The 10,943-nt window shown below is 48.5% G+C and overlaps 1 protein-coding gene across 1 annotated transcript; it reads right to left on the bottom strand.

The window, feature by feature from the left end:
- Positions 1-5,833: 5,833 nt before the first annotated feature.
- LOC100383590 (uncharacterized) lies at positions 5,834-8,796 on the bottom strand. Its single transcript, NM_001176238.1, has 7 exons — positions 8,493-8,796; positions 8,356-8,401; positions 8,152-8,266; positions 7,880-7,947; positions 7,097-7,744; positions 6,570-6,665; positions 5,834-6,467 (listed from the first exon to the last, which is right to left on the bottom strand). Exons 1-7 carry the CDS (start codon positions 8,573-8,575, stop codon positions 6,102-6,104), a joined length of 1,422 nt encoding a protein of 473 aa, NP_001169709.1. The 5' UTR covers positions 8,576-8,796; the 3' UTR covers positions 5,834-6,101.
- Positions 8,797-10,943: the final 2,147 nt, after the last annotated feature.

The following is a 10,943-nucleotide window of genomic DNA, read 5'->3' as shown; positions in this document are numbered from 1 at the left end:
CCTGCTCCTCTTCTTGAGGTACTTGTCCATCATCTTGAGTTGGGGGATGCACCATTGTAGAGGAAGATGGTTGATCTTGCTCCTGTTGTTCCTGTGGTCGCACATCACCTATCGCCATCGTGCGCATTGCGGCTGTTGGAACTTCATCCTCATCTATGTCATCAAGATCAACTTGCTCTCTTGGAGAGCCATTAGTCTCATCAAATACAACATCGCTAGAGACTTCAACTAATCCTGATGATTTGTTGAAGACCCTATATGCCTTTGTATTTGATTCATACCCTAGTAAAAACCCTTCTACTGCCTTGGGAGCAAATTTAGAATGTCTATCTTTCTTCACCAGAATGTAGCATTTGCTCCCAAATACACGAAAGTAAGAGACATTGGGTTTGTTACCGGTAAGGAGTTCGTAGGACGTCTTCTTGAGGAGGCGATGCAGATAGAGCCAGTTTATGGTGTGGCAAGCTCTGTTCATAGCTTCCAACCAAAACCGCTCAGGCGTCTTGTACTCTCCAAGCATTGTTCTCGCCATGTCAATTAGCGTCATGTTCTTCCTCTCTACCACACCATTTTGTTCTGGTGTGTAGGGAGAGGAGAACTCGTGCTTGATGCCTTCCTCCTCAAGAAACTCTTCAACTTGTAGATTCTTGAACTCGGACCCATTGTCGCTCCTTATCTTTTTCACTTTAAGCTCAAAATCATTTTGAGCTCTCCTTAAGAAGCACTTTAGGGTCCCTTGGGTTTCTGACTTATCCTGTAGAAAGAACACCCAAGTGAAGCGGGAAAAATCATCAACAATTACAAGACCATACTTACTTCCCTCGATGCTAAGGTAGGCAACAGGTCCAAAGAGGTCCATGTGAAGAAGCTCCAGTGGTCTTGATGTTGTCATCACATTCTTGCTGTGATGAGTGCTTCCCACCTGTTTCCGTGCCTGACATGATGCACAAGGTCTATCTTTCTCAAAGCAGATATTAGTTAGTCCTAACACATGTTCTCCCTTTAGAAGTTTATGAAGGTTCTTCATCCCAACATGTGCTAGACGGCGATGCCAAAGCCAACCCATATTAGTCTTAGCCATTAAGCATGCATCTAGATCGTCATTCTCTTTCGAAAAATCTACTAAATAGAGTTTGTCGTCTAATACACCCTTAAACACTAATGAACCATCACTCCTTCTAAAGACAGATACATATATATTTGTGAATAAACAATTATAACCCATGTTACATAATTGACTCACAGACAATAAGTTGTACCCGAGCGATTCAACTAAAAACACATTGGAGATAGAATGCTCGGATGTAATGGCTATCTTTCTCAATCCTTTAACCTTGCCTTGGTTCCCATCTCCAAAGATAATCGCATCCTGGGAATCCTTGTTCTTGACGTAGGAGGTGAACATCTTCTTCTCCCCCGTCTTGTGGTTTGTGCATCCGCTGTCGATTATCCAGCTAGAGCCCCCGGATGCATAAACCTGCAAGGCAATTTTAAGCTTGGGTTTTAGGTACCCAACTCTTGTTGGGTCCTGCAAGGTTAGTCACAATAATTTTTGGAACCCAAATACAAGTCTTGTCTCCCTTGCATTTGGATCCCAACTTCCTAACAACCACTTTTTCATTCTGACACGAAAGTACAAAAGAGGTGTTGCAAGCATGAAAAACAGTAGTGGGTTCATTGCACATTCTCCTAGGCACATGAGGCACAACATGATTTCTCCTAGGCCTACTTCTACCATGAACAAAAGTAGAGCTAGAGGCAAACATAGCATGTGAATTATTATAAGCAGTATGAACACAACTCTTATTATAATGAGAACAACTAGCAATTTTCCTATCATAAATATAAGCATGATTCTTTTGGGAACTACTAGCCATAGGGGCCTTCTCTTTCTCCTTGTTGAGAACGGGAATCCTTTGGCTTGTTAAGTTCTTGGTTTCCTTTCGAAAACCAAGTCCATCCTTAATTGAGGGGTGTATACCAATAGTTTAGGCATCCCTAGCAAATTATAATTTATCAAAATCGATTTTGCAAGTCTTAAGTTGAGCCAAACACGTGGTGGAACATCACCGGCGACCACCAATTCTACGCGGAAGTGGCCCAAACACCGAATCGGTTGATGCTACACGTAGCTAGGGATCAAGTGAATGCGGCAAGGACTTCTTACCGAGGGATTGCGCGGCGTAGAGGTCCACTGTCGATGACCCGCAACAATGGCGGCGATTTCCTAACCCCGGCGAGCAATCGGCGGTTGTTCAGTCCATGATTCCGCACGCCAGTGTCAGAGGTGGCTTCCCGATGGTTTGCGCAAGTCCTTAACCCGACCCAAGGTTCCGGCAGCGGCGAGGAATTGGATCCGCGACGGCGCACGGTCGACCCTCACCTCACGCGCAGTGGCGACGAACGTGGGGGCGCGATTGGTCTGGAATCCTCGGAACAAGGGAGGTAAGGGAGGATGGCCAGGGTTCTCAGTACCACATATAGGCGCGAGACGACCGAGGTGGACAACAGCATGCCCGAATTTGACGGCGAGCTTCCGCCATCGTCGGGCGAAGTTGTTGGGAGAGGAACGAGTCCGACCGGTCCCACCCATCAGTGATACATGCCGAGCGACTGACATCCGGGTCCCTCGGTCCAGTGAGAGGTGAGAGTGAGCGCGAGACGCGCGACTGCCGGTGGGTCCATTGAGGCAGCGGGTCATCGCGCAGGAAAGCAAGGCGCGTGAGGGTGACAAGTGGGGCCGCGATGTCGGCACCCTGATTTCCTAGTGGGCTGCTGCGCGCGCGTGGGGAAAGTGGGCCGGATTTCTAGGGTTTTGGCCTAGTGAACATGTTCTTCTTTTTCTTTTCTTTTTATTTTCTTTTCTTCTTAGTTTAAGTATAAATTTTGAATTTCAAATATGTGGTGAATCTATCCTCACATTTAAATGTTCAAAATAAATTTTGAACAAGGTATGGATAACTTTATTTATTTTACAAATTTATTTGTTTGTATAGTATTTTCTCTCTTCCTTCCCTATTTTCAACCCTAATTTCAAATTGGGGTTAATTCCACATCTCAAGTCATTATTTTATTTCTACTCTTATTGTTATTATTATTTGAATGCACAAGCAAACAAAAATATCCAAGATGATGCATAGATTATTGAGGTGACTTTATTTATTTATTTACTTTAAATATGGTTATTCTCATGACATAATGGGTAGATGGCCAAACATGTAACAAGATCATCTATTTTATAATTTGGGTTTTACAGTTTTGGCATCAATCACCAAAAATGGGGAGATTGTAAGTGCAATCAACCTGTTGAGGGTTTTGGTGATTAATGGACAAAACAAATAAAAATGTACTAATGAGTTTACTCCTAGTTTATGTTAGTTTTAAATCATAAAAGGATGCACAAGAATGAAATAAATAAACTAAAAGGAAACCAAGTGATGAAAGATAAAGATCTGTAGGTGGTTTCTGGCGAAGATCCCCAAGTATTTTGATTATCTTTGATTAGTAATAGGGATCTCCGTATGTTTAGTTCCTTTCGCGAGGTAAGGATGGTATGCACCAACCAGTTCTATCCGCTTCAAAATTCTATTTTTGAAAAGTTGCGACATCACCGTTTGGTTTCTCCCTCTAACCTTTTAAAATTTGTTTTCCCTGTTCATACCGGTTCAACCGGGATCAGGGCCGGTTGAACCGGGATTCATCAGGTTCTTCTCTAGAAATTTGAAGTTCAACCAGAATTTTAAATTCAGGTCCAACCGAAAATTTACAGATAGTTCTCTATCGAATACCAGTTAAAACTAGGATTAGGGCCGGTTCAACTGGGATTTGCGCAATCGTCCAGAATCAGCCAGATCTGCTTTATGGGGGCTATAAAAATCTTCCTCCCCACTTCTAAACCCTAAGGCTCTCGAACCTAAACCCTGTAACGGCTGCTCTCCTTCATTTTAAAACACTTCAACTCCAATCTCGTGCCCCAAGTCCTTCCCCCTTCGATTGGTGGGAAGATTCTTCAGTGTGAGGTAAGTTCTCGATTCTAAGGGACGTTTTTACTCAAGTTCTTCAATGTCTCTCTAGTTGGTGCAAATCGTTCTTACTTGCGATCTCTTTATTCTTGTAACGTGTTGTTCCTTGTGCGCTTTTACTCTTGCCTTGTGAGTCTCCAAATTTGTGGACGATCCAAAGGACGTTTTGTTTCACTGGCTCTTTGTGGCAAATTGAGTAAGGGATCGCCTTGACCTGTGTGGTCGGCAATGAGGAACGAGGTTGAGAAAGACCCAGCCCTTTGTGGGCACCTCAACGAGGAGTAGGGCACCTTGGTGGTGTGACCAAACCTCAGTAAAAATCGTGTGTCTTGTGTGCTTTTGTGGATGTGATTTTGTCTCTCCTCATCTTAGATCTTTGATCTATCTAGTTGGTTTTAATTCAACTCTTTCGCTGCGTTTATTGTTGGTAGATCTAAGTAGTTTTATTTAAGTTCGCAGTTGAACAGGTGAATTGCGGTTGAACCGGCCTCAAGACAGGTTGAACCGGCCACCCTTGTTGAACTATAGTTTCTCATAAAAGTTCAAAGTTTGTATTGAGAAATGCAGGTGTAGCCTATTCACCCCCTAGGCTACTTTCAACTACACATCAAGTGCAACGCCTTGCAAGCATTCAAAGTCATTCATTTGCTACATTTGATCGATTTAAGTTTGAGGGACTTAGCAGCTAGTGCATTTGAGTGTTGCGAGTTCTTATTATCTTAATTTGAGCTTTCATTCTCACTTTCGCTCCCCCATTCTCTTTTGTTGTAAAGTGAGGCGAGAGACTCTGTTCTTCGTGTGGAGGTCCTTGCGAGACTTGTGTCCCTGTGAAGTGAAGGAAAACTCAAGTGGTCTCCGTGACCGTTTGAGAGAGAGAAAATGTTGAAAGAGAACCATCCTTAGTGGGCTCTTTAACGGGGACATATGTTCTTTGGAGCGGAACATCGGGAACTAGCGATAGTTAGTTGTGGCAGCCTATTTATTCTAAAATTGCTTTAAGCTAAACACGTTTAACCTAAAAGTTTTTTCAAGATATATTTTTGAAAAAGAATCATAAATATTATATCAAGTCCATTAAGAATTTGACTACAATGTCATAATTCACCTGAGGATGTCACATCTGTGTTATGCACGGTAATTTTAATCTATGGTGATGGGTAGCCACCCGCGTCTTGTAATAGGCTGGTCGTGGGCTCGTGGCCTCTCGGCGTCCGAGACGCCATGGGATCGGAAACCCCACCTGGAACTGGAAAAGCGGCGAGGGGTGCGCTGCGGCTGGATCGATCAGCTGCCACGTACGAGCCCGTAGCGTCGCGCTCACAGTCGGGGGCTCAGGGCCTTTTCTGTTTGTCGCGTCGCCGCTGACCGCTGATGGATGCCTTGCCTGCTACAAGGGCGCTACTATTCCGTGGGGGATTCTGATTCTGAACACGAATCACATGGCCGCGCGCCGGAGATGCAGCTGCCGCGGCGGTCGGCCGAGCCCGACCGCCCTCTCTGCTTGTCCGCTGCTCACCGGCTGCTGCATCTCATGTTCCTTGGACGCTCCACTCCAAAGCAAGAGAGCTGCCGCAGCTTTAGACTGCTTACCATTGTACTAGTGCGTGCTGCGTGCTGCCGTGGTACCTATCCTACTCGCCTCTCGCTTTGACCGAGACCGGGCCCTCTCCCACTTCGCTGGCATTTGCACTGGTGTGTTCAATGCTCATCATATAATATCATCAGTTTACATTTAAAAATGCAATTTTAAAAAAAAAACAATTCAAATGGATTGGGAGCTGCGAGTTGCCATAGATATGAACCACGCATATGATGAGAGAAGTCAGGGCAAAAGGAGCGAGCGAGACGATTCGAAGAGCAGAATATTTACACAGCTAGCAGGACATCTGATTTCGATCAACAAGGTTCCTCCTGCCTAACTGCCTGCACAGGTTCGTCCATGAGCTTCGAGCATGGATCGATCAACGGGGCGTTGATGGGAGCCAAATTAAAAGACCTTTTTTCCCCCTCTCTAGCAGATGCCAATGCTAGCTTAATTTATAGCTAGTACGTGGCATAGCACGGCCGGCGGCGCGGCGGCTACGAGCAGGACCTGATGAGCCCTAGGTTGTAGAGGAACTTCTCGGAGCGGGACCGGATCATGTTGCCGAGCGAGCGCCTGCCGCCGGCACCCGCCGGCGACTTCGGCCCGCCGGCGGCGTCCTGCTGCTGCTCCCTGACGAGGAGGAGCACCTGCTCGCCAATCTCGGCGCGCACGGCGTCCACGGCCGCCTGCGCCTGCACGGGCTCCCCCGACGCGTCCACCACGTAGAACACGTTGGCCGCTCGCGCCCCGCGCGTCTCCACCTCCGCGTGCGTCACCGACAGCCCGTGCTCCCGGAAGATGCGCGTCACGTCGGACAGCAGCCCCACGCGGTCCTCGCAGCACAGCTCCAGCCGAAGCCCCTGGACGAGGAGAGGACCGCGCGCGTTCAGACAGAGTTGGCTGGAGCCTGGAGTGAGTGAAAGAAATGCAAGAGTGTGCACGGGTGCGGCATGGACGTGGACCTCGGTGCATCGGCGTTGGATGGCGGCTTCGAGGCCGCGGCAGAGGCGGTCGCGGTCCTCGCCGGAGCTGTCGTCGAGGTGCCGGATGTAGTACTCCTGCAACGCAACGCCAACGCAAGGTCACTCACCACGAGGAGCAGAAACGAGCTAGCATGTGTCCTTTTCAGTCTGCCGAACAAAACAAACTTTTCTCGCTTGCTGTTCTGCTGTAGTACATGTACATTTCAGTCTGCCGATAAAAAAAAACCAGCATGCAAGGATCTCCCTCTCACTCACATGCCAACATCTGCCAGCATCCAACCACTGCCTGACAGCCAGGCATCTGTGTAACTGGTCAAAGCGCAAGGGGCCCGGCCGGCGTCAAGACCGAGAGCGGGACATGGCGTCGTCGTATGCGTCTTTGGACTACAGACAGGGGCGTGCTTGCACTTGCGTCGCAGGGCCGCAGGGGACACTATGTGCTAGCTATAGCTATAGCTAGCTGCTGGAGGCAAGTACCAACACAATGCGATACAGTACGTACGTACCTGGTACGCCTCGGAGCCCTCGGCGATAACGGTGCCGTGGAAGACCACGTACTGCATGTCGGTGAGCGTGCACACCGTGTCGAACAGCAGCTTGGGCCGGTCGCGGCACCGCACGTTGACGAGCGTGTACCCGCGCTCGGCGCAGTCCTCCACCGCGACCACCGGCACGCCGTTGCCGTTGCCCGACGCCTCGCCGCGCTCGCGCTCCTCCTCGCCGTCGCCGTCGCCCCCGCCCTCGCGGCGGGCGCTCCGGTCAGCCTGCATCATCTGGTGCAGGCGGCGCGGCGCGTGCTCCACGCGCGCCGACGATACGGCGGCGCGGGCGGCCTTCTTGTCGCGGCTGCTCCCGCGCAGGACGTGGCGGAGCAAGCGCTTGACCGTGTCCAGACGCGCCGGGTCGTCGATGGCGCCGAGGGTGTCGGCGTCCGTCACGTGCACCAGCGCCGCCACGCGGCCGTCGTGCGTCCAAACCTCCGACGCCACCACGTTGCACCTGAGGTCGGCCAGCACCGCGAACACCTCCGACAGCAGGCCCGGCCGGTCCCTGCCCACCAGCTCGATGGTGGTCTGCGCCTCCTCCGCCTCCGCCTCCACGGCCACCAGCCGCTCCGGCGGGCCCCGGAAGCTGAGCGACCCCGCTCCCAGAGACTGAACGACACGGAACCGGATCGTCAAAACCGAAGCTAACTGAACCGCAGGTTGCTCTGCGCTCGTTCTGTTCTTGGCTGGCGTTGAATTGAACAGCCAGCCAGACAGCCAGCGACAGGGACATGTGCACTTTACCTGCTCAATTCTGTCGATGACTTGGCCGTCGTAAAGTTTATTCCCATCCTGATCCACGACATGGAACACTGCAGAAAGGCGAAACAAGGCCACACACACACCCACCACACATCAGGATCGGGGGGAGGATAGAAAGATTACACAACCGAAGCAAAAGCTAGGCTTTGCATAATTGCATTGCATCACCACCCCCGAAAGGCACTATCTTTCTTTCTCTCATCTATCTTCCTAAACTTTCCAGGGACGGCAGGGAGGGAGGCAACGGCACTCACCGTCCATGAACCACTCGCCGTCGGAGGAAATGTAGGCCCGGTTGATGGTCAGCTTGAGGTCGGTCAGCACCTGCACCACCTCCAGCAAGGTCCCGTACTTGTTGGCGCTGTCCACCTGCAGCAGGCAGAGATCGAACGAACACCCGCTAAGAGAGAGGAGAAGAAACAATAAGAAGAGCTCTGCAGAGCTGCGGCGGCGCTTGCCTTCACCAAGGTGGCAGTCATGTCGGAGTCGTTGTCCACGGTGACCCTGCGGGGTGCCAAACGGCCAAGAAGCAGGCACGGTTAGAAGAGGGCGACGACACAGCAAAAGGAATGGGGTTGGGGGGAAGAAAAACAACCTTGGAGGGTTCATTCTGAGAACCAGCTTCTCGTACTCGTCGACCGTCTCGCTGGTTCGACGACTTCGCGACCCACACGCCATCGCTGTGCAAACCTCGCTCGCTTTGCTTGCTTGCTTGCTTGCACAGGCGCTAGTGTCTCTCTCCGTCCCCGCGGCCCCGTGGGTTCTCCTGAGCTCTGAAGAAGCGAAGCTCTCAGCTAGTCCTAGTGATTATATATATATCTTGGCCATGGCCTCTGCGTTCGTGGCCTCACGGGGTTGGGAGGGGGGAGAGGACAGCAGTAGCGGCATGCCAACTCGTGGATTTGTGTATGCATTCTCTTTTTCTCTCTCTGGGGAGTGGGGTGCGTGCTGTGTGCAAGTGGCTGTGCTTGTGTCTGTGTGTGGTTTTGTGGGCAGGCAGTGGTGCTTGGTTGGTGTCCCTTCGCTGGTTTGAAGGGAGATGTTTGGGGGAAGAAAGAAAGAGACCATCCCATTCCCAGTAGGGGGAGCTTGTCTCTGCCTTCCGCGCCTGCCCATAGTGGACATGCCTGGTCTCTTGCTAGGCAGCGATCCGGGGCCTGTGTTCACTTGCTTCATCGTTTTCCTCTTCGAGGAACGCATAGAACTACCGTGCCTGAGGGACCACGCACGGCTCTCGCATTTGGACGTTGTAGTAATACATTGCTGCCTGCTTATTAGTGCCACGGCAGATTAAAGTTATGTATTGACGGAAGGTTTGCGCATAGCCTGGCCGACCGGATCATGTGGCACGACGATATTCCTGTCTTTCCTTCTTTTTTTTCCTTCCCTTTTTCGGTTTTATTAGTCAAGGAGTAACAGTCAACGAGGAACCATGCATCGTGTGACATGACACATGTAGCCTTGGTAATTTATTAGCCAAATTATTTTGTCAAAGGTTTGAAGTTTGGTATTAAGGCGTTGTTCCAAACCTATGGAGCTAATCCTTGGTCAACCACATAATACTATGTAAGTTATTAACTAAGGTGGTGTTTGGTTTTAGGAACTAATTTTTAGTCCCTTCATTTTATACCATTTTAGTCCTTAAATTTTCAAATATAGAAACTAAAATATAGTTTTAATTTCTGTATTTAGCAATTTAGAAACTAAAATAAAATAAAATGGTAGGACTAAAAATTAGTCGCTAGAAACCAAACACCTTGCAGCTAACTGCTAATGGTTATTCGGGATATCGCTAAACATTGGTTGGTCTAACTTTTCGGTTACTTTTAGCTACCAAATGTTACTGGCTATTAGTTTTAGAGGCTTGAGCCTACTAACTTACTGTGTCTGATCTTTATCCATATCTGTATTCTTAAAATTAAATATTTAAAATATCGTTATCTATTTAAATTTTATCCGACACAACTCAATCTGAATTCGAAGAAAGAGAAAAATATGAGAATAGATATAGAATAAGGGCATGTTTGTTTACCCCAATAGATTATATAATCTGGATTATTTTTGGAGGATTATATAATCTGGATTATATAATTTGGATTATATAATCTGAGTAGTCCTGTTTGTTTACCTAGATTATCTGGCGTGTTTCTGTTGGGCGGCGGGCTTCTCTGATCCGATAGGCGCAAAAACGATTCGGTAGATTATAATGGCAATGATGGGTAATTTCTAGGAAACTTGAAAGGGTAGTGGGGAAGTGGGAAAAAAAATAATCTGAAATAAGTACCTCCTTACTTGCTTATGTATTATCATAATCCAAGGGATTAGATTATATAATCTGGACAAATAAGCTAGACTGTTTGTTTGCCTCTTAGGATTATTTAATCCAGATTATATAATCTGGGGGTAAACAAACAGGCCCTAAGTAGTATCCGTCCCGTATCCGATCCGATTACACTAAAAATAAGGTAAGTAATTAGCCATCATGCGTCCGGTGCAATATTTGCTTCCATGTAACCTCAAACGAGAAAAAAAATTTGAATACCGGCATGTCTGATTGCTTGGGATTAGGGATGGCAACGGGGAATTCCCCGCCGGGGAATAGCTCCCCATCCCCGTCCCCGCGACGAAAAAACTTCCCCGCGGGGATCCCCACGAACGCTTGCGGGGAGCATTTCTTCCCCATCCCCGTTCCCCGCGGGGATAAATCCCCAACGGGGATCCCCATCCCCGTTTAAATTACAATTAAGACATACATACTTTGCTATTAATGTTAAATATTGCCGCTTATACACATTGTCAGATATAAGAAATCATTATGCATACATCAAAATGAACACATTTGTACAATTAGTGGTCTCTTGATAAGGTAATTATTTATTTTTGTCGTTAACTAGTACAAAAACATAGTCACATGCAAGTTTAACGGGTCCCCGCGGGGAACGGGGATGGGGAATGCTTCCCCGTCCCCATCCCCATTTACCCGTCGGGGGTTAAATTTTCCCCGTTTATATCCCCGCGGGGGAAGTTTCTTCCTCATCCCCATCCC

The sequence above is a fragment of the Zea mays genome, chromosome 4, assembly GCF_902167145.1.
Source record: "Zea mays cultivar B73 chromosome 4, Zm-B73-REFERENCE-NAM-5.0, whole genome shotgun sequence".
In the NCBI taxonomy this organism is placed as follows: domain Eukaryota; kingdom Viridiplantae; phylum Streptophyta; class Magnoliopsida; order Poales; family Poaceae; genus Zea; species Zea mays.
Note: the sequence above shows the minus strand (reverse complement) of the source record. Positions and strands in the feature narration are given on the sequence as shown.

What these genes read in the sequence shown, in the direction of transcription:
- LOC100383590 (NM_001176238.1), bottom strand. Translation starts at nt 8,575, where the DNA reads ATGGCGTGTGGGTCGCGAAGTCGTCGAACCAGCGAGACGGTCGACGAG. An exon ending in CTCAGAATGAACCCTCCAAG is followed by an intron (nt 8,402 to 8,492) that starts GTTGTTTTTCTT and finishes GGCACCCCGCAG; the next exon opens with GGTCACCGTGGACAACGACT. An exon ending in TGACTGCCACCTTGGTGAAG is followed by an intron (nt 8,267 to 8,355) that starts GCAAGCGCCGCC and finishes TGCCTGCTGCAG; the next exon opens with GTGGACAGCGCCAACAAGTA.